The sequence below is a fragment of the Sceloporus occidentalis genome, unplaced genomic scaffold (assembly GCF_023333645.1).
Source record: "Sceloporus occidentalis isolate IW3139 unplaced genomic scaffold, rSceOcc1.0.p SCAF_3, whole genome shotgun sequence".
Classification (NCBI taxonomy): domain Eukaryota; kingdom Metazoa; phylum Chordata; class Lepidosauria; order Squamata; family Phrynosomatidae; genus Sceloporus; species Sceloporus occidentalis.
This window is the reverse complement of record NW_028316983.1, coordinates 245,345,647-245,368,962: the sequence shown is the minus strand read 5'-3', so window position 1 is coordinate 245,368,962 and position 23,316 is coordinate 245,345,647. Positions and strand designations below refer to the sequence as shown.

The following is a 23,316-nucleotide window of genomic DNA, read 5'->3' as shown; positions in this document are numbered from 1 at the left end:
ACAAATAGTTGCATAATGTTGGCATTCAGGAGAAGAGTGATGTAGAGGAACTATATAGGATCAAGGTTGCTTATTATGATCCATTTTATATCCTGTCTGGTATCCATGTACCAAAATACATGCTGTATTGTCTGATAGGAAGGACGCTATTCAGGATAAATACTTGCTTTCCTAAAGAATATTACTTAACCATGGTACTATCTTGAATGTGGCCCCATCTCATCTTATTTTGAAAGGTAAGAAGGGACAGGTCTGGTTAATACTTGGGTGGGAGACATTCAGGGGAGATGAGGGATCTCCAGGGAGGAATGCAGAACAATCCTGCCTGGGATCTTGGAGAGCTATTAGAACTGACCTTTCTTGGCTAGGTGGACCGAGGGTCCATCTCGGTAGAAGAAAGCTTCCTTTATGGCAGCCCTATGCCTAGCTTCAGCTAGCTATCCAAAATTACAAATATTCATAACTCATAATTATGAATCAATCATTGTTATTTATATGGTTCAGAATTAGGGATGCCAGATGGGATGCAAAATAGGGATCTTGTAACTTTAATCTTGTATAAATCCCTTAGGTTGGCAGGAGCAGCTCCAAGATAACAGCCCTTTCCCATCATCTGCCAATTGATGCTTTTAGCTAGACTTTAGTGGGTGGGTTATATATGCTCAGCCACTTTCCAAATTTTGTAACTTGGAGTGTAACTTCAAAAGGCATGCCAATTATCTGTGTGTCATCAGTGATGTAAGTGGCAGCCTGGCTTGGGAACTATGTATATGTGTGTGTGTGTGTGTGTGTGTATTACTAAAAAAAATGGATAGAAGATTTGATTCATTGGTTTTGCAACCACTTGCCTCACTGATTGCAAGTAGTTGCAAAATCAGTCAACTGAATCTTCTATCAATTTTATTTTTTAAATAAAGCACGAAGGCAGCTCTGAGGGTGGGGGTGGAATGGTGGATCTACTAAAAACTGAGGAGAGGCGGTAAACACCTCTGCCATTTAGTCCCTCCACTCCAGAATGAAGCGATTCAGATCCATCGTTCCCACTTGTCAAACATGTTTCAGAATCAATTCTTTTCAAAAGACCGCTAGGAAACTAGTGTCTGAAGAAACTGTTATTTTTGCGTTTGCCTCACTTTATCGCGACAGAAATCGATCAAAGTAGGATCGGAACTGGTTTCACATGGGAACGACAGTGATATAGCCAAATCAGTGATTTGCTTTAAATCATAGTGGGAACGTGCCCCTAGAGTATTCTGGCCATAAAGCTGCCCTGGATTCTACCGTTACATCTGCACTCCTGAGAGGTGCTGGACAGCTGTCTACATGAGCATCTCACTATGCTGTCTGGTGTTGCTGCTGCTTGTGTGAGATGCTCCTTCTGAAGTAAAAAAACAAGTCACCCAGAATTAATTACATGGCTGTGTGTCTCACTGTGACTTCAGAGGGAGTGATTGTTCCCAGTGGCAGCAATAGTGGGTGGCACAGCAGGATGGGCATGTAAACATTGTGGAGGTAAGTTTTTCAAATTCAACTTAATGGAGGGATGGCCCAAATTCAATGCAGAACTGGCCCTTCCCCATTAAGACAGTCCACATTTGAACTGGGGCTTTAGCTCTGCATCATGTGGACAGGGCAACATTACGGTGGGGGGGGGGGGAATCAGTGTAAATTACCTTGGTCACAATCGGCAGTATTATTTTTTGGTGTTTTGGGAATGTTCCTAGGCAAACACATTCCACATTTCCCCATAACTTTAATCCAAATAGATTGAGAAACAGGAAGATTTATTGGGGTGATGCTCAATCAAGCAGACAAAGGTACTTGTCTGTACTTACCTTTCAGACTTGATTTTTTAGCCACAGTTGCTTCCTCCTAACATGGCTCTTGTGTCCTTGATGGAGAGCAGAGGAGAGGGATATAGGCTGCATCTACACTCCATAAATAATCTGATTTGACATCACTTGAATTGCCATGGATCTATGTGTAGATGCATCCATAGAGGCATCAGCAACAAGAACAGAGCTTGGAGCTTGTCTGCCTTCCCAGCTCTACTCTCTATCAGGGAGGTGATGGCCACGTTGAGAGGGAAAGACTGCAGTAGACATTTGAAATCTAAAAAGTAAAAGAAGAGAGGCATCTTTGTCTGGTCTGCCTTAGTATTACAGTATCTTGATTGGGTTCTCAATCTGTTTGGGATTAAAGTTATGGGGAAATTTAGATTTGCTTCCCCTGGGGTGTCCAAGGGAAATTATAACAGTTACAGTTACAAGAGCTCCATCCTGCATCCAGTATGCAAGCCTAAACAGAAGATGAAAGATGGTTCTTCAGAAGCATGGAGAATGATTTTTGACCAAAATCTATTTTAATTAAAGATAATCTATTAAACTATGGACCTTTTCTTCAGAGCAGGAACTATACGCAGCTAGGGAGACAGTCAAGTTAACGAGAAATGGTCACTTGAAATGACAAGATCAGGGTTACAATCCCAGAAGTATCTTACAAATGTGTATGGCTTCCTACAGTTCAACACTTGTGCCTGATGGGCCACACTAAGTTCAAAGTTGCAGAAGTAGAGATGCATATGCGGTATCATCGAGCATGGTTTCACATTGTAAATTGATGTTCGCACACACTGAATTGTATATTTGTTTGCATATTTGTTTGCATGTTTGTTGCTTTGGTTCTGTTGTGCAATGTTACCATGCAAGACACGTTTTGCAAAGAATAAGTAATGTGTAATGCTGAGATTTAAAGCACTCAACACCAATGTAGTATCTTGGTGAAAACAAAACTCTTAAGTACCCTAGAAATGTTGCAGAAAAATTATCTTATTTTCTGCTTCTTTTACTCATGAAAGAAAACTTTTGGGACCTAAATTGGAGAACACTAGATGGTTAAAAAAAATGGAATAGGCCTATTGCCTTCCATTGAAATATCTAAGAACTTAATATTGAAATCGCTTTCCAAGTTTATGTGACTGTGTGTGTAGAATTTCAAAGTGTGGCAGGAAAACTAGGAAAGTTAGCCATCTGAATATGGACTAAGGGGAGGACAGAGGAAAGCCAAGGAGCTGGGTGGGCAGAAGTAAAAAAGGAGCATGGAAAAGGAGACTTGTAACTAAAAGAAAGAAATAATAATTTTTAAAAAGGAGAAAGAAAGGAAGTTGAAATTAGAGGAACTAACATGGCGTTACTGGTGGCTGTGGCCGAAACTTCACCGGAAGAAACCACTCCACACTTGGAACATTTGAGCGTGATGCCGTAAAGAGGCACTGCCATCTGACTGCAATTAAAATTAAAAGACTGAAACGAAACAAAACACTTTGCTCGTGAACACAAATGAAAGGGAGGGGGAAAAGAAAAGAAGGAAGGGAGGGGAGAAGAATATTAAGCAAAAACTTTTTTTTTTTGGGGGGGGGTAGGGAAGCTGAATAAAATAAAATCAGAACCAACAACACCCATAGATTGAAAGAGAGAAGAGAGAGAAGGATACAAAATAACAGAAAGTGGGGGGTTGACACTCTCATCTACATCAATCCAGATGTGGAGGACCATGAGCTCATCTCCCAGCCACCCCAAAGAATTGAACAGCTGTGTCAAATGTCAGCAGGACTGGATGGAACTGTGTTGGGAAAAAAAAATCAGCTAATGACAGTCTGCATTTTGGGGTTGTGGTACCATAACATTACCTTCTATACTATATTCCTCATCTGGACTGTTAAGCTTTGATGACTGGGGCCTTGCCTGCAAATCCATAAGACCCATTCCCCCCTTGTTCTGGCATTATCCTGTTCAGATGATGCACAGCCCAAACTCTGGCTGTGGTATGAACTGTCCAAATGACATCTGGCACATTCCACACCTTAACCGTGATATGACACCCTTAAATCAGTTTAAATAATATACCTCTTGCTCTGGATCTTTGACTCCTTTCATATGCCATGGTGGCTGTCTGCATGGGCATCCTGCTGAGATGCCTGTCATGTCCACCACCTCCATGGGTCTCTTGTTCTGAGATCAGAATGAGCTGATTGTTGCCAGGCACTTCATTCTGACCCAAGAATGAAGTGGTCTGCAGTGGTGGCAGATGCTCTGGGCAACTCTGCAGGATGCCCATGCAGACAGTTGCCACAGCCCAGGAGTGGAGGGCCAGGTAATCAGAACAAATCAGGACAGCTTTGGGACCAGGATATTCCAGCCTGGCCTCCTGAGAAACATCAGCAAGAACTATGGTGTGGTACAGACTGCCCAAAAAGGGCAGCCTGCCGGCACCTGTTTTTCCACCAGAGGGAAGCCTCAGCCGCCAAACTGTGAGGCTTCCCGCTGGTGGAAAAAGAAGCCGCATAAAGCGGGTTCTTTTGAAGCTGCAGCGGCGGCGTAACAAGTGCGCCACTCATTACATAAGTGACGTGTGGATGTCGTGTGGCACTTACATAACAATGGCAGTGCCCATGTATACAGGGCGCCGCCATTGTTACGCCCTCCTCAGGTGCGAGAGTTGCAGGGCATGTGGGCGCTACGTCCTCAGCCAACCCCTAGCACGTGATGAGGGCGCCTAAAAGGCCTGTATACTATATTCACAAATGTTTTTTGTGGGTTTTTCGAGCTATGTGGCCATGTTCTAGAAGAGTTTGTTCCTGACATTTTGCCAACAACTGGTGAAACGTCAGGAACAAACTCTTCTAGAACATGGCCATGAAAAACCCACCAAAATAACAACAACTATGGATGCCAGCCATGAAAGCCTTTGACTTCACATCAGTGGGAACATTAGCACTGGATGGACAATCTGAAAGAGCCACCAGTAAGTGAGAAGCCTACAGCCATTGCTATTGACACTCGTGATTCTCTTGTTCATTTGAGGAATCTTTACTTGATGTCATCATAACGTATTTTCTATGAGAACTCATGGAGAATGCCAACATGTTAAGTGAATCACTGATTGGCCTTGGTGTGGTGAATAGTTCTTTTCAAACAACACAAAATAGACATTTGTTAGGAGAATATGAAGGTGGTGCATAGTGATGGCACACTCATCTTATATGTGGAGGTGGTATATGTGGAGTAGGTAACACATACCTACTATCACTTTCTTCCTTTTTACTCTGTTTTTCTCCTTCTCTAATGAGATGTCCTTTGGTGCAGGTCATTTCCACTTCTGATCCAGCAACAAATAAGAATGTTATTGTTCTGAATCCATCGATAGTCTTCACTAGAATAAACCTATTGACTCAAGAGGATTTACTGATGTGATGAATCATTATTCAGTGATTAATTCTATGTGTCTATTCTAGCTGGGACTAACCAATAGGATCCAAGCTATTATAACTCTTACTGAAACAAGATAGATAGGTAGATAGAAAGGAAAGGAAAGGCCATTTTCTTCCATGTTAGACTGGAAACATGTGTTTTTACAATAAGAGTGCAACTAATATTATCAGCTTTTCATGATGCCTTTGGATGGATGAATGGATAGCTAAGTAATAGACAGGTAGATATGTAGATAGATAGATATGCATGAGTTTTATTTTTCACATTTCAGAATTCCCTGTGAAGACTTTGCAAAAGGTTTCCTTCATGGAAAAAAATACTGATGATGCAGAACAAACAAACAACACCCACCTTCTCATAATTTTATCCACTGCACAGTAAACTTTGATTTTTTTTCAATTTTGCATGACAGAAGGATTATTATTATTATTATTATTATTATTATTATTATTATTTAAATAGAATTGGAAGTGGTATGATTGACATTCATTGCGTATTCTTTTTGGGTGCATAAGCCCATATCTTTTCATTATTAGAAATGATGCTCAACGTGAAACTAAATGTTAAATACTTGTGCTGCAAGCAACAGGAAAATATTATTGTGTTCAACTCTTGCTTGTGGGCATCCTGGAGACAAGCTGAGAACTAAGATTAAAACTGAAATGGGAAATTTGAAATAATCCAGCAAGCTTTATCATTATTTTTTGGCCTGTTGTTATCTCTGGTCAAACACATTTAGCAAGATTTTTTTGTGTGCTTTTCAGGATATGTGGCTGTGTTTGGGAAGAATTTATTCCTGCATTTTGCCTGCATCTGTGGCTGGCATCTTCAGAAGGTGGTGGCATGGAAGTGAGTGAGGCATATATACTGTGTGACCCTTGGTTTGGAGGAAGTGATTTACATATTAATCTGTGTGTTGGTCTGTTGTTGAATGGCAAGGCTTCAGGGTGGGAGGATTTGCGGGAGGATGTGTGTGTCCCACATATCTTGCAAGGCTTCAAAAACCTGCAATGCATATTTGGCCAGAAATTATGATGGAGACTATGCTTAGAGCCAAAGGTAAAGTTCTGCTGTTTAGTTATGGTACATTTCAGCTGGAAATAATAGGGCCACCTTGAAAGTTGCTACCCAAGGGTTTGTTTTTTTTTACTCATTTATGGTGGGGGGACAAAGAAGGGGACAATTGCTGTCTTTTCCTCCTCATTTTTTTGGCCACTGTCAATGCTGTTTTTGCACAAAATGGCAATTTTTGTGCAGAATATGTCTTGAACTGCAAGATGTATCACCCACCTAGGGCTCTCTTTTCCAGGGTGTCCTGACATTTAAGAACCCCATTTAAAATCATTTTTGGATATTTTTAATTAATTTTTTATCCTTAATTCTGATTCTAAGGAAAAATTGCAGTTGTATTCAGCCATGAAGATGGCCGGCACTCTGTTTGCTTTGACATCACATTATAGTTTACCATTGCAGACCATTGACAATGGAATGAATTATACAGTGTCCCCACGTCATACGCAGGTGCCTTTTATGTGGCTTTCAGCTTAGTGGAAAGCCACAGAACGGGAAATGAATGACATGTGCGCTGCACCGCACATCATGCACAAGCCCCATTCTATCCAATGGGGCTTGAGCATATGCGCTATTTGCCTTATGCAGGGGGTCTGGAACAGATTCCCTGCATATGGCACGGGCTCACTATAACTTTTTGTCATTTAAAAAAGAAAATGCATCAGATTACCCCCTCACTACAAATCTATTCAATGTATTTGCATTTGCAGGTATTCCTTTTCCAACACAGTTCCAAAAAAACCCAGGCTGAATGCAATAAGCAAATTGACACAGTCTTTCATCTTCTATGTCCCTTCTGCATTCATAACAAATAACACATTTCAAACTGGTAAAGAGACTGATCAACCCCTTCAACATGGAAAGCACATCTTTAAAACCATTTCACATGCAAGCAAAGAAATTAACAGAAAAGGAAAGGGGGGAAAGATATGAAAAGTGATGCCCACATTTCCCTCAGTGTTTTCATTTTCAAAGTACATTCAGCACCACTGAGAACCAGCTAGGGAAGGAATTGATAGAAAGACTGTCCTGTTTTAGCAAGGCAATAAATGGAAACTGACCAGTTTTCAGGCTGTGTGGTTTGATATAGGATCCATGTGGACTGCAGATATGCATAATGCCTCACATGAAGGATGAGCAGAGAGTGACTTAGTTCTGTTTCTTCTTCTTCTTATAACTTTGTGAGGAGCCTGTTCTCTGAATCCCACTTTACCTGCCTCCCAATTTCAATCCAGAAATTCTGGAAATAATTTTGGGATATTTTCATTCTTGGTGGAGCACTTCTCCAGAACAGACAATGGCCAAAAGGTTTTTTAAGAGTTCTGGCTGTACTGATCATGAACCGTATCCATACAATAATCCATATCCATACAAAAATCCCTTTGCCCTGGTCTTGAGAATTTCTGGAACTAGACACAACTATTTAAACTGAATGCTAGGGGTCTTTCCCTCCTGCCCTGGGAGTTTCTGAGACAGGCAGGAACACATTCCCCTATATGCATCCCCACATATTCCTCCCATTGTTCCTGGGCCGTCCCACTCAGGAGATGTTGAATGGGATGTGCCCATTGCCATGGAGATTTTCCTCCAACTTTCCTTCCCTCGTTACATTTCCACTTACCAGACAGAACATGTTTTTCATACCCTCTTTTCTTTAAGGTCATAGTCCTGAAGTGGTGTAGCACTGTGACTGTACAGTACAAGGAACATGGATATTGGGGAACAGCATTGGAGAGGTGTTGAGATCATGGAGGGGATGACAAGAAGGGAAGGAAACCTCACCCACTCCATAGCTGACCATATCTCAAACAGGAAAAAAGAGTGGGCAACCCTTCGTAATATTTAAGACAAGACTGGTTGTGGGAGCAGAAACAACCATTACAACCAGTAAAATCCAGAATGAGAATAGCCCATCATTTACTGGAACTATTGCCCATCTGGAGTAGGAATGGAAAGAATACTTGAATATACTCACAAAATGATTGAAACATGTTTTTTTTTTTTTTTAGTTTTATGCAACACTGATGAGAGGACTCCTAGACTGATGAAATTTTCACAGTTTAAGACTTATTCTGCATGAAATTCGCAAATGGTTTTTCTGCAGAAAACAGCATTTTCTGCATGGAAAATAATATTTCAACACAGAAGCATTTCAATTCCTGCACAAGAAATGCTTTTATTTCTGCCCAGAAAATGTCCTAATTGGAGATTTAGTCTGTATAAAATTTGACATGAAAAAAACAGCATTTTCTCTGGAGAAAACAGCATTTTTTGCATGGAAACTTACACTTCAATGCAGAGTATTAATTCCTGTGCAGCAAACGTTTTCTGCCCAGAAAATGATGTAATTTTGGATTTATTCTGCATAATATTCACACTTGATTGATTTGCATAGAAAACACTATTTTTCTGTGCAGGAAATGGCATTTTCAGTACAGGAGTTAATATTTCTGCACTGAAATGTTATTTTTGACTCAGAAAAGACTGCTTTCTGCACAAAATATGCTGCTTGATGTGGTAAAGCACAAGGTATGAAGTTTGCACATGAATCAAAACCTGAGTGGTTTTCTAAGACGTTCTCACAGCAGGAAGAAAATTAATGAATTAGTCATTACTATTTTTTGTGTAGAAATTTAGTGAAAATTACATCCCTAATCTGGAGGAACCCTATGCCTGTATTTGGACAGGGCAAAGTTTCATAGAACTAAGACAGAGGTTGCATCTGCACTGCAGAAATAATACAATTTGACACCGTTTTAACTACCATGGCTCAAGGCTATGGAGTTCTGGGTTTTGTAATGTGGTGCATACCAGAGCTCTCTGAGAGAGAAGGCTAAATATCTCACAAGACTTCTAAAGCAATGAGCCATGGCAGTTAAAGAGGCACCAAGCTGCATTATTTCTGCAGTGCAAATGCAGCTAGAGTTTCTTTCCAACCTGAGTTTGGCAGGAATTCCATGCCCTGCTTTGCTGTTCACAACAAACATCCCAGCAGGTTTTCTTAGAATCTTGATTTTGGAGGTGGAGCTGGCAAGAGGGAGAAGGGCATGGGTGCTGCATGGGTGCTTTTGGCTATTGGTGCTCCCAAAGGAAGAGTGACATTGGAGAAACAAACTGCTTAGAGCTGGTAGATTTTGTCTGTTTTTTTCTCACCATTTCTGACCTATTCTAGAAAACATGCAACCACCAGCATAATGCACAAACAGGATCCTCTGACTCAGTTCCAGAAATGACTTATCCCTCATCCTTCTTGGGTGACATTTCCAAAGGAGAGTAGCACATTCTTCAAATGTTTGAAGGACACTGATGTGGGTTGGTTAGCAGCAGAGGCCATGTGCTGCAGTGGAGTCTTTGGAACATGCACAGTGTAGTTTAGCCACATGAGACTTCTTGTGTGCAGAATAGATTGCAAAATCCAGCTCTACTACTTGGCCTTCCTTTCATTGGAGATGGCAAGGAGAAAATCCCGAAGCTTCAACATGTACAGCACCTGTGAGCAACTGTGGGGTGCCAGGTGCCAATTCCCCCCAGACCCCTCCTCACACAGCCTGCACCAATGGAGCAAATACCCTTATTTTCCTCTACATTCCCTCTGAAAATGGAGACAGGGAGTGAAACCATACAACTTCCCATCACCATTTTGAGAGGGACTACAGAGGAAAATTGGTTTTGGGAAGTAGTGGATGTCTTTGTGAATGGGAAAGAAGCACCTTCCTTTGTTTGAAGGACTTTCTGTATGGCTTTAGGGCAAAGGTTCCCTGAAAAACTGCATCCATTTTTTAAAAAGAAATCATTAGGGGGCTTAACAACCTTGGGAGACTGTTGAGGAGCTTCCCAAGCTAAAAATGTGGGGTCTAGCCCCCACTCCTGGGTGCCACATGCTCAGCAAGCCTACATGCATCTGTTGCCCACTGCAGACTTTCACAAAATGCCAAGAAAAGTCAAGGTGTAACTCTTCCTGTTGCCATTTTGAGAGTGACTGCAGAACAAAAAATAAGTATTTTGAGGGTAGTATGGGGATTTGGGCTAATTCTAGGGGTGGGAGCATTTTGGTATGTTTGCATGAGTTGAAAGAACTTTCTGTGTGCGTTTAAAGCAAAAACAATGTCCCCAAATTGTGCCATTTCATTTAAAAATTATGGGTTTCTGGGGCTTTGGGGAACTAGTGAGAGACTTCAGGGGCCACAAAAATGTGGCCACATATTGTCCAGCTGCTTCTAAATCCTAGTGTTATTTCCAACTAAAGTAGAGCAATTGATTTCATTGCTTTTACCTCCATATAGACTCACTAGTCAACTATTTATTCAATGTGTGCATCTTTTGGGGGGACAGGACAACATAATTTCTTCCAGATCTGTTCCTATCTTGATCCTAAGCTGGCATGATATGACTTGCTGTGAATTCACACTGAATCCCTTCAAGTGCAATGACACATTTATGCTCCTTTAACAAACCACACAAGGGTGAAAAATCTCTTTCTTCTCCATCACACATGGCTGACTTCACCCTTCCTTTCCAATTGACTTTTTCAGACAGTCATTCATATTTTCTTCCTCCTCCCCTGCCTGGTTAGCAAGTGTGACTTTTTAATTTCTGGTTTCACTCATTAGAGGAATGATTGATATAAGGCATACCCTGCCCGTTCCTTCAGTTTCTTATCTGTTATTCCATCTTTGGATACAAGTTTGTTAAACACCAGAATACCAATAACCATGTTCACCTGTTGGAAAAGAAACAACAACAAACAGGTTTGATTTGAAGCCTAATGAAGACATATTCAGCAACATAGCCATATATTAATAAAGATGTAAACTATATTCACAAAGTTTTTTGTGGGATTTTGGGTCTATGTGGCCATGTTCTAAAAGAGTTTATTCCTGACATTTCACCTGCATCTATGACTGGCATCTTCATAGAAAGGCATTCTCTGAAGATGCCAGCCACAGATGCAAGCAAAGCATGGTCACATAGTTTGAAAAACCCACAAAAAAGTAAGGGTGCTGGCCATGAAAGCCTTTGACTTCACATATATTCACAAAATTTCTGATCCTCAATGAGAAAAAAACATGGGTAACATCCTGTACTAGAAACGTAGCCATGATGATGTGGCTATGATCTGTCTCCCCACCTGATGCCCAAAAGCCACCTTAACATTCAACCAGTTAGTCTAAGGGACAGAACTCTCTGGTGCTGAAGGATGAGTTGGAAGAGACCACAAGGACCATCCAGTCCAATTTCCTCCCATGTTATGAAGACACCAACAAAACAAGTCTGTCAGTACCCTGCAGGGCTTGTAACTTGCAGGAATGTAATTGGAGGACACACTGTTTTGAAATAGTTTATCTGGAATGGTGCCAGGGTGCATGACCGTAAATGTAGTCCTAGGTTCATTTACTGACATGCTACATTCTGGCCCCCTTCTTGGATAGAAGCAGAAAATATCAGAAGCTTGGATGATTTCAGCCAACCTATAGCTACCCACCCCAAAGACTATTGGACTATCTGGCCCCCTCCCTGAACTCAAATGCCTTTGAACAGGGTTTTTAGTGACTTTTAAAGGGAATGCAGAGAAGCAGACCATAGCAACCTTGACAAAAGAGACACACCATTTCTCATGCAGAGGGGCTGGTTGTCTTATGCCAATTATTATGCCTTGCAACTCTCCTGAAAATTTGGTTGGATTCCAAGGTCTGTTTCCCCCACACACCAAATGTTCATCATGCAAAAGGCACTGGGACTCTGAACCTGCAGTGGAAACAATCTAGGTCTCTTTGACCTTGGTTGGAGTCCCGTTGCCAGTTCAGATTTGCCATTAACCTCTCTTAAGTGAAGCTTAACTAGCTAGCAGAGGGAGTGGAGAGCTGGTAGGGAAAGATTGATGGAGTAACTAATATAAAATGATGTAAATTTTACCTCATTTTTTTCTCACCCAAATGAAAGGATTGAAAAATGAATTAAAAATCTGAAAGCAATCTCCCCCGATGCATGTCTCGCTATCATAGCAATAGCAAGTACATTTCTATACAGCTTGTCAGTATACTTAAGCACTCCCTAAGTGATTTGAAATGTGTAAGCCAATTGCCCCCAACAAGCTGGGTACTCATTTTAGCAACCTACAGAAGGATGCAAGGCTGAGTGGACCTTGGAGACCTGCCTGAGGTCAAACTCACAACCTTGTGGCTGCAGTATAGGCATTTAACCACTGCGCCACCAGGGCAGTATGGGTAACTTGCATGTGGAATGGGCCAATTCCACCCCTCTCCTTGCAACCCTACCTGGTTCCACACATCCCATAGAAAGTCTAAAGAACTCAATATTCCTCTGCAAAATGGCATCTCAAAATGTAGCCATTTTGAGATGGACTGCAGAGGGAAACAGGTATTTGTAGTAATATGAGAGTTCTGGCGTGCCAAAGGAAATGGGGTATTTTCACATGTTTTCATGCATTTTGGAGGTCCTCTGTGTTGGTTTGTGGCAAAAATTGCCCAACATTCATGTTGATTTTTTAAAAAATCTTGCGTCGGTTGAGAAATTTTGGGGGCCCTTAAAGGCCACAAAAGTAGGGCCCAGGGCCCTCAATTTGCTCACCCCTGTTTTAGGACCTGGCTAGGCCTTAACAAAAATGTTCCAAGAAGCCAAATAAGAAAGTAGAGTGAATTCATTTCAAAACAGGTGAAACACAATTATACATGTTGAAAAGAAGGGGCTGGTTTAGCGCTATCTTAAGTGACATTTTAACTGTTTGTCCCACCTCACTCAGGCTGGCATCCTGTTAGTGCAACCGTCCTAATGCTGCGACCCTTTAATACAGTTCCTTATGTTGTGGTGACCCCCAACCATAAAATTGTAGTGTCCCATTTCCTAAGACCGTCAGAAATATGTATTTTCCAATGGTCTTAGGCTACCCCTGTGAAAAGGTCGTTCGACCCCCAAAGAGGTCCTGATCCACAGGTTGAGAGCTGCTGTGTTAGTGACATATACAAGTGTAACACTGGTATTTTGTAGGAAGAAATTCAGTGCCTCCCTCATGCAACAATTTTCCTTGAAACTCATCTGTTGTCTGCAGGGGGTTTCCTCACAAGGACATTTACTGACCTGGGGATTCCTTAAAGGGTCCTCCAGAGTTCATGCAAGGGGATATCATTGTACTGTGTCTACAGGGACTTAGCAAACACTGTTGCTCTCTCTCAGCCACTGCATGGCCATGTGGCACAGCATGAGACAGGTGTCTTTTGAGGGAGGTGAGAGAATAGACAGACCTCTGCCCTCTGATGTGGGATCTCAGCATTTGAGCACTACCTTACTACAGATTCAAACCAGCAAGCATTGCATTGCTTGGGCATTCCCCAATGGAAACATCTAGGTAACATGTAGAAGATTATATGACATAATTCCACCATGAATTAATTCCCGGCTTCTTCAATCAAGGTTATGAAGAAAAGGAAATGAAGCCTAACATCCCTGTAGGACTGTATGTCATGTCATGCCATGTACTGCACTCTCTTTACCTAGATATTATGATGAGACGATAGAGGAAACACAGAGAGCAAAGAGACAGGGAAGGCACTCCTTTCTGTCAGTGGTGGTTGTTGGATCTCATGTCAGCAGGATCACTAAATCTGGGGTGAGCCTGAATTTTAAAGCAGCTATGCAAAGGGCTGAAACTGTGTCAGTAGCCTTGTCTGCATGGGCCAAATAAACCGGCCTTCCCAGGTCTTTTCCATGGGGAGTCCAGATGCCGTATGCCCAAAACCTTGGTTCTCCTGCAAACATACTGGACATGCTCAGTGCCAGAACTGTGGTATACCACCTTTAACATGTTTACCTTTTACTCTGGATCTTTTGGAAGTTCTGGAGCCCTCTGTTGCAATGCCAGGTGGCATCCTGCGTAGCCACCAGTCTCTAGCACTGCAGTCGAAATGAGATGCTCAGCCATGATATCAGTGCTGCATTTCTCATTGTGACCTCAGAGAGAGGTGGCCCATGGTGGACATGTCGACTGGCTAAGCAGGACATTCTTGTGAATAGTTGCCCCGGTGTTGCAACAGAGGGACACATAATCGGGAGAGGTCCAGGCAGCTCCAGGGCCAGAATACTCTGGACTGCCTCTAGAGTATCCTGGCCCATGTACACCAGGGCAGTGATAGGCTTCAGTGCCTTGGATAGTTCCTTTTAATTTCAGATTAAAATCTGGAATATATTTAACACCCCTATTGACATCAGAGCAAACAACAGCCACTGCTTTCTGTCCAAAAATAGATAACTACATACATAATATGGCACATCAAACCTGGAGCTTTCTGACAACACAGACAACATACTGTCAGTCTCGCTGAGAGTAGACCCATAGAATCAATGGGATTTATCTATGTGTCGATGCATCATTTGACAATTGAGTCAGTGGGTCTAATCTAGTTGGAAATAACCAACAGGAATCAAGCCATTTTTCCACCCATCATATGTTGGGCCAGAGATCTATAGCAGATCTCTTGACCCCAAATCAGCATGCATACATGCTCAATAGCATTTTATCCATGGGTGCCCATTAATAATAATTTCTTCAGGATCATTTCAAGGCAGTTTATATATCAGACTTATCATTGCTCCATGAAGCAAACCATTCTTAATCCTCTCCTTTTTAAAGTGCCTTACTCAACGGTATGGCATTCACACTCTTAATCATTCTTGAATAGGATCCCTGAGGGGAAAGGACCGTAGCTTAGGTACTTCTGCTTTCCTTCAGGTTATTTCCTCTTGAGAAATTATTTTAAATGGTGGGATCTGGAGGAAACTGGAGCCATGAGTGAGGCACACATGGGGGGGAAATTGTTCAGAAGAAAGGGTAAAATACCAAAACGACAGCCGCTGCAGGTCCCACGAAGGCATACAGCAGACCTCCTTCCAAAGAGAGCCAACAGCTGGTAAAGGAAGAGGAAGAAGAGACAGGTCAAGACAGTAGCAACGCTGGCCACAAGGCACAAAACACCCATTAACTATGTACAACCCAAAGCCTTTTTGACCAGAGTCTTGTTGGTGTCTTGTGCATGTCAAGAAAGTGGTTGAACATTTTTGTCCAATGCAGAATCTGGACTTATAGAATTCTCTAGTGCTGTGCTGAAGCCAAATTCCCAAATATACTGTTGCATGCCTACAAGTCAGTATGGCAATACTATTGCAGGAGTTTTTTTGGCAAGATTTGTTCAGAAGGTTTTTTGCCTTTCCTGTCCCCTGAGGCTTGAAGGATGCGACTTTCCCAAGGCTATCCAGTGGGTTTCTGTGACTGAGTGGGGATTTGAGCCATGGTCTTCAAGAGTTGTAGTCCAGTGCTCAAACCACTACACAACATTGGCTCTCCCTCAAACATTTTCCTTCCCCTCAAATAGGTATCTCTTTTGATAATTCATTCAGAGGACTTTAACACATGGGGAAAAGCAGGGGTTTAAACTGTCATTATCCCATGAAAATCGTGTGATCAGGGTGAAGATTTTCACACAAAATCACAATTAAAGAGGACTTATCCCAACAATAACCAGGTAATAACCAACAGCAAATCATTCACAGGGAAATCCAATACTCAACACACTACACCACACTGGCTCTCCCCAAAACATCTTTCTTTCCTTCAAATATCTGTTTGAACAATTCATTTATAGAAAGCTTTATACTGCTGCTATCCAAATGAAGTGAGAGCTAATGTAATGTATTTGTTGAGACCAGGGTTTGAATTCCCACTCAGTGGTTTGGACGCTGCATGTGCAAGCATCTAGCAAGTTCATTCAAATCAATATCAGACTTCTTTATTATATCCATGCTGTAAGTTACAGCTGAGACTATTCAGATGTTAACTCCATTTATTGTATCATTAATTGTATGCTTAGGCACGTGTTCAGTCACTAACTGGATGCTGAGCATTGTTTTAATTTCCCTTTCCAGGGCTTATCTACACTATTAAAATACTCCCCGTTCCAGTCAAACAGAATTTGATCCAGTCTCCCTTGAAACCACCCCCCCCCCCCCAAAAAAAATGACCAAAATGATAGCCAGGAGTGAGTTTGTGTCATTTTGGGCACAGTGAAACATGGCAGTTTTAACCTTCAGAGGTGGATACATTCACAGGGGCCTGGGCTTTTTGCAGAGGCAGGGATGCAAAACACCCTAAAGTCTGCAGACAAGAAAAAGGCTTCACATTTTTACCAGAGTATCTGCAGAAATCCACAGTAATGCGCATTATAGCACATGCAGCTGTCTGCCTGCTTCACATGAACTTGGATGGTTGTGTATTTTTGGCAGAGGGAGGGTGAATAGCTGCAAATAGATGCCAATTTGCACAGGAAAGCGAAGACAATTGATACGAATGTGTGAAAATGCTCAGCAATTCATACAACACACACTTTTATGTAGACTAGTCCTAGGTTATTTATGACCAGCTTTACATTTGAGCCAGGTTGCCCTTGGGACTTTTTTTAAATTTAATAAGAGTAGTCTCTGTCCTTGAGCTGCTGATCCTATCTGAATATTGCTCTGGCGCCTTGCCTTCCAGAAGCCCAGATCATGAGTCACTCCAAGAGGCATAGTGTTGGCATGGTTATGCACAAGAGCAGATGCTTTCAGGCATGTCCAAAGAGAATAGCATGGCAATATGGTCAGAACAGAGTTTAGGGACTTGGAATGTATATGTGGTGGATTCCCAAAAGCTCAAAGGAAAACAGAGCTGAATGTCAATGGAAAGAAATCTCATGCAAGAGGAAATTGAAGTCAATCAAATCCTACACTTGATGGAGAATTTGAGGGAAAAAATCAGACTATGGTCCACCTTTGAGTGACCTCTAAAATTATGGTGGCTTTTTAAATATTCTGCCAAATACTTATCTTTGACTGAATGTATGTTCCTTAAAGAAGGGCTGAAGCTGGTGATATCTCCAGTGTGGTGGAGGCGAAGTGGAGAGTTGGATTGGCCTGACTATGGCTGCTGCCACACTACAGAATTAATGCAATTTGACATTGCTTTAACTGTCACAGTTCCACCTTATGGAATCCTGGGATTTGTAGTTTGTTGTGGCACCAGAGCTCTCTGACAGAGAAGGCTAAATATCTAATGAAGCTACAAATCCCAGAATTCTATAGCACTGAACCGTGACAGTTAAAGTCGTGTCAAACTGCATTTGTTTTGCAGTGTAGATGCAGTTTAAGATATTTAAAGAACTGTTTTCTCTTTGAGCCCATCCATCAAACTGCTGCCCCATCCTGTCTAGCCACATGTTTGTCATAGACCTGCTGTTTGTCCCATCATTAGTTGAACTACAGGACAGTAGAAAATGCAGGACAACGCATCCATCCCACCATTATGCCCAGACTCAACATTCCTTATTATGAGATGCTATATTGTATTTTAGCATGGGGGGGGGGGGGGAGCAGTATCCTAATTATTTTTACAGCACATCTTTTTAGAGAGCCAGTGTAGTGTAGCAATTTAAGTGCTGGACTATGACCCTGGAGACTAAGGTTCAATTCCCAGCTCAGCCATGAAACCCACTGGGTGACCTTGGGCAAGTCACATACTCTCAGCCTCAGGGGAAGGCAATGGCAAACCTGCTCTGAACAAATCTTGCCAAGAAAACATCAGGATAGGTTAGCCTTAGGGTTGTCACAAGTCAGAAACAACTTGAAGGCACACAACAACAAACAACATTTTTTTTTATTACAATCCGGTTGCTTGGTCAAATTCGGTGGTTGTCTGGGAGTTTCCATTGGTGCACAAATATTAAAATAAAGAAATACAGAAATAGCGGGTGCACTGTTACACTCCAATGCTTTCACTGTGATGGGGAGGAAAATCTTGCTTTCTGAGGTATGGTGGAATTGTGTAATTGCCAAAGGATTGAAAGCAGCAAAAGGCTAGAAAAACACAGTGATTGTGGGAAGGTGCATGAGACAACCAGCAATAATAGCTGTGATTACCCATAATGTCCAATGACTGAAGGTGTAACAACAAACCAAAGCGACTGAACATGTGTGTGCTTCATGGGACAGCATTGTGAATAAAAGGGTAATGGAAGGCAATTTGGTTTTTCTTCAGAGATCATCGATTTAGTCCCTGCTGGTAATTAAGGTCAGGCATTAACCAACCCAGTTCCCTTCCAACGCTCCATGCAGTCAATGTTGTATGAGCTGAGGTTAATCTATGAGAAGTGGAGGATTCCCACTTGCAACTGTATCTTAGCATTCAGACTAGGCACAGAGAATCCAGCAACTTAACTGCATGCCATTGCAGAACCTGGCTTAGCTATTTGCTTTAGAACAGGTGTGGGCTATTGTGTGGGAAAAACAATGTTTGTGCCTGTGTGCATCCCACCACCTGGGCACAAATAATGTGATGTCATTTATTCCCACTATTTTTCTTTATGGTGGTGCAGTGGTTAAATACAAGTACTGCAGCCGTAAGATTGTGAGTTCGATCCCAGGCAGGGCTCCAGGGTCCACTCAGCCTTCCATCCTTCCCTAGGTTAGTAAAATGAATACTCAGCTTGTTGGGGGCAATTGGCTTACACACTGTAAACTGTTTAGGGAGTGCCAGTTCACTGACAAGTGGTATAGAAATGCACTTGCTATTGCCACATTTTGGGGGGTATTGGCAAGCGAAACTGCAAGTGAAACTGCTGCATTTGTTCAGTGGCCCCTCCACATTTCCTGGGGTGAGGGACACAGGACCCCATGAAGTGAAAAACTGCAACTATTTATTTTTATCTTCAAGAACATCTCTCTAATTATTATTATTATTATTATTATTATTATTATTATTATTACATTTATTTATAAAATGCTGTAAATTTGCACTAGAAATCTCTAGGTCCTCCAGTGCAACTCTATGGTTAATTTCCACCAAAAAGAATTGTGCTGGAGGGATCTACAAATACCTCGAGAAGTGTTCTCTCTAGGGATCTCTAGGTTTTCCAGAATGACTCTATGGTCAACCTCTGACAGAGATCTCAGTAATAGTCAAATCCGTGAATAATCAAATCTGCTAAGGTTGAAGCTGCAAATGTGGAGAGTCAGGTATACATAGTTTAGGGTGGATTTGGTGCTTTTCAGTCAAAATAAATCACCTGAAATAGACCTTTTAAAAACATTTTTGGATGCTTTGAGGTTCTATGGAAGCCTCATGGGTTGGGATTTGGGGGCCACATGTTTTCCCCACTCTTGCTTTTGAATTAAAGAAAGACCATTACTCACTAGTTCATGGTGCTGTATCCCTTGGCTTTAGTGAATCCCACAGAGATGGCCACCACCAAGGCAGGCAAGCCTAAATGGAGAAAATTTAAAAAAGAAAGAGATTATTTTTAAAGCAATTATTTGTAAAAAGATCTTTCACCAAACCATGGAGTTGTTTCCCCTTGAAATGATGGTTATATGTCACTTCCAAGTCAAAAACATATGCATCAGTGCTATCACTTTCTGGGGAGTGTTTGATGGGAGATGCAGGACTGAACAGCTCACAAAACTACAAATCCCAGGATTCCATAGCATGGAGCCATGGCAGCTAAAGCAGCAAGATTGGCTCTCTCTTCATTCAGTGTTAAGCTGGCCATGGTAGGAGGTCTTTCCGTTAGAATGTGGTGTATATTTTTATCATCATGATTATGCCTTTTAAACTGTTTTAAATTAATGCTCTTAATATGATTTGTAACGTTTGTGCTCCCTACAGTTTTCACACTACATTTAGTTTTAACTTATAGCCATCCTCAGGTCCCATATCAGGAGAAAGGTGATCATCATATTCAATGAATAAAATGATGAATGAATATTTTAAATCCTGTGGGACCTCATGAAGATTTGCAGTGACCAACATGATGCCAGCAGATGGAGTTCTGAGTCAGGCTTTGTTTCTCAGTTTTATTTGTGTTTGAAAATAACAACCATGTGTGGTGCAGTGATCTGAGAGATAGTCTCAGACTTTGGGAAACCTGGCTTTCAATCCTTGCTCAGCTCTGGTGTTCCACCTGGTGACCTCAGGCAAGACACACTTTCTCAGCTTCAAAGGAAGGCAAGGACAAACCCTCTCCGAACAAATCTTGCCAAGAAAACATTATTATAGGTCCACCTTAGGGTTGTTGTTGTTGTTGTGTGCTTTCAAGTCATTCCCCCTATCATGGGGTTTTCTTGGTAAGTTTCTTCAGAGAGGGTTTGCCAGTGGATTTCCATGGCCAAGAGGGGATTCAAACCCAGGTCTCCAGAATCATAAGGTCCAACACTCAAGCTTTCGGTCATTCAGAAACAACTTGAAGGCAGACTACAACTGAAAATGACAAGCCAATTTGATGCTTGATTCTGTTGCACTATTTGTACTTCCAAACTCTTCTCAATATGTTCATGTCTCATTAGGATGTTTTACTTTTAACTATCTAAGGAAGGAGGAGAGATCCAGTGTGGTGTAGTGGTTTGAGCATAGAACTAGGAGACTGGAGAACAGAGTTCGACTCTGCTCAGCTATGGAAACCTGCTGGGTGACTTTGGATGTGTCACACTCTCTCTGCTCCAGAAAACCCCAGGATAGGTTTGACTTAGGGCCAATTGGAAATGACTTCCAGGCACACAACAACAACAATCATGATACCTTTAAGGACTTTTGTGAGTGAGTTTGAATCATCCCTTCACCTTCTAATAATACAACTTGATGGGGATGAGTGAGAACTTTGCCTCAGTTTATTTTTGATAAGACTTTAACCAAATGTGCATATTTCTTCATATTTAAGGTGGAAACACCAGACTTTTAAAAAGAACAGCAACTGAAAGTGGAGGAAATGAAACTGGAAAATTTAACCATCCAAGTTTTGGGTGCTAAACTCTTCCCACTGGCAGATATGAATTTGGTCACACAATGTTGTTATTCATCTAAAAGGTGGTGTACTGCATCTGCACTGCAGAAATAATGCAGTTTGGCACTGCTTTAACTGCCATGGCTCAATGCTGTGGAATTCTGGGATTTGCAGTTTGGTGAGATATTTAGCCTTCTATGTCAGAGAGCTCTGGGGGCAAAACAAACTACAAATCCCAGGATTCAATGGGATGGAGTCATGTAAGTTAAAGTGGTGTCAAACTGCATTATTTTTGCATTGCAAAATTGAGTGCAGATTTATACTACTTGCACATGATATATGATCCTTGGCCTTGGAATGGTGTCCTCAAATGTGTAAACTCCATAGTTTGTACTATTCATATGTGTGTATGTATGTATGTGTGTGTACACACACACACACACACACACACAATTTTACTACAGCCACAAAAGGCTAGGGGATTATAAAATTTGTTGTCTTCAAGTTTCTTCCAGCTCATGGCAAATCGAAGGCTAACCTATCACAAGGTTGTTGATTTTTTGCAAGATTTGTTCAGAGGAGGTTTGCCTTCCTCTGAAGTGGAGTGAAAGTGACTTGCATCAGGTCACTTTGTGGGTTTCCGTGGCTGAGCGAGGATTTGAATCATTTGCTCCAGATTTGCAGTATAAAGCTCAAACCCCTACAAAATGCTGCCCCTTAGGAGTTGAACTGAAAACAAAAAGTACAACTTGTTAAAATTCTCATAAATATTCCTAGTGAGAATTTTATATGAAGGACTCTTTGCATCCGGATCTTAATTCAATGTCTGCATCCCATTCTCTTGGTCTCCCATGGCTGAGTTATTAAGACAAGAATATCTGCCTCTTCACCTAAGGAAACCCTGCCCATCATTTAACACCCATCTCCTTGTGACAATGATAAGCAACCTATCTCACTGCTAAGGAAGGACAAATCTCTTTAAAAGGGAGTGAGATCACTTGCCTGCCTGGGCTTAGCTTCCCAATGACAAAAGCCCTTGCTATGGATGCAATGAGATTTGAGTCAGATTGTATAGAAGGCATTTGGTGGATTTCTTCAGTTGTTGCCCTTTCTATACCAGTGCTTCTTAAGGATGTCCCAATCCATACAATTCCTAGCAATGGAAATAGCTTTAGCAGTCATCTAAGGTGACTTTGGCTTCTGCCACACTGCAGAATCAATGCAGTTTGACACCACTTTAATGGTCATGGCTCCATCTTATGAAATTCTGGGATGTGTACTTTGTTGTGGCACCAGAGTTCTCTGGCAGAGAAGTCTATCGCACAAAGCTACAAATTCCATAACATGGAGCCATGGCGATTAAAGCGGTTTCAAACTGCATTAATTTAGCAGTGTAGAGTTGCATCCTTGGAACCAGTGCGATGGTTAGAGCATTGTACTACAACTCTAGAAAACTCAAACAGAGAAAGCCACTGTGTGACCTTGAGACAATACTCTTGGTGGCCAGTTTGGTTGAGTTATGGAATAAAAAGAAGGGCTTCAGGGGAGATTTGAGGGACTCTTGGAGAGTTCAAGCCTGATCTGTTCAAGGATCCACTTGTTATCTATTTGGCTGCTCAAGATATCCTCAAGTACTCTTCTCCAGCACCACATCTCAAATGAGATGATTTTTGTCTTATCCACTTTCTTCCCTGTCCAGCTCTCACATTCTTACATGATGTTGGGGAATATAATGGCTTGGACCATTGTAACTTTAGTCTTCAGTTATATATCTTTACACTTTAGAATTTTGTCCATTTTTTCATGTCGGCCTTTCCCATTCTTAGGGGTGGTATAGACCGACACACGTGGTAAGGGCTGAGTGTCCGCATGCTCAAAGCCCTTACTGCACCACCCAGATGCCCTCTTGGCACTTGCCCATCTACACAGCATGCATCATGATGATGCTCGTCGTGTGCAGTGTCTAAACAGTGCTGTGCACAAGGAGCATCATCATGGTGCATGAGTGTGCCTATGAATCCCCTTTTGGGATGCAAAAAGAAATGCCCAGAAGTGGATTCTTTTTTGTTCCTCTGGTGGCCATGGTATGTGGTTGCCGTGGCTTTCTTTGGGGGCAAAAATGGGTGACATTGAGCCACCCGTCTGTTGAGGTCCTTTGTCTT

General features: G+C 41.8%; 1 protein-coding gene across 6 annotated transcripts in view; it reads right to left on the bottom strand.

The window, feature by feature from the left end:
- LOC149317707 (adhesion G protein-coupled receptor B1-like) overlaps positions 1–23,316 on the bottom strand; it is a 386,998-nt gene that overhangs the window by 33,873 nt on the left and 329,809 nt on the right. For 3 of the 6 annotated variants that reach the window (XM_089518056.1, XM_089518058.1, XM_089518057.1), the window contains exons 22-25: positions 19,572–19,641; positions 15,193–15,259; positions 10,976–11,061; positions 3,184–3,282 (exon numbers count right to left, since the gene is read on the bottom strand). In XM_089518056.1, coding sequence (XP_089374182.1) covers positions 3,184–3,282; positions 10,976–11,061; positions 15,193–15,259; positions 19,572–19,641 — 322 coding nt within the window. The remainder of the gene's footprint in view (positions 1–3,183; positions 3,283–10,975; positions 11,062–15,192; positions 15,260–19,571; positions 19,642–23,316) is intronic. The other 3 variants (XM_089518059.1, XM_089518063.1, XM_089518060.1) reach the window with 1 other exon arrangement.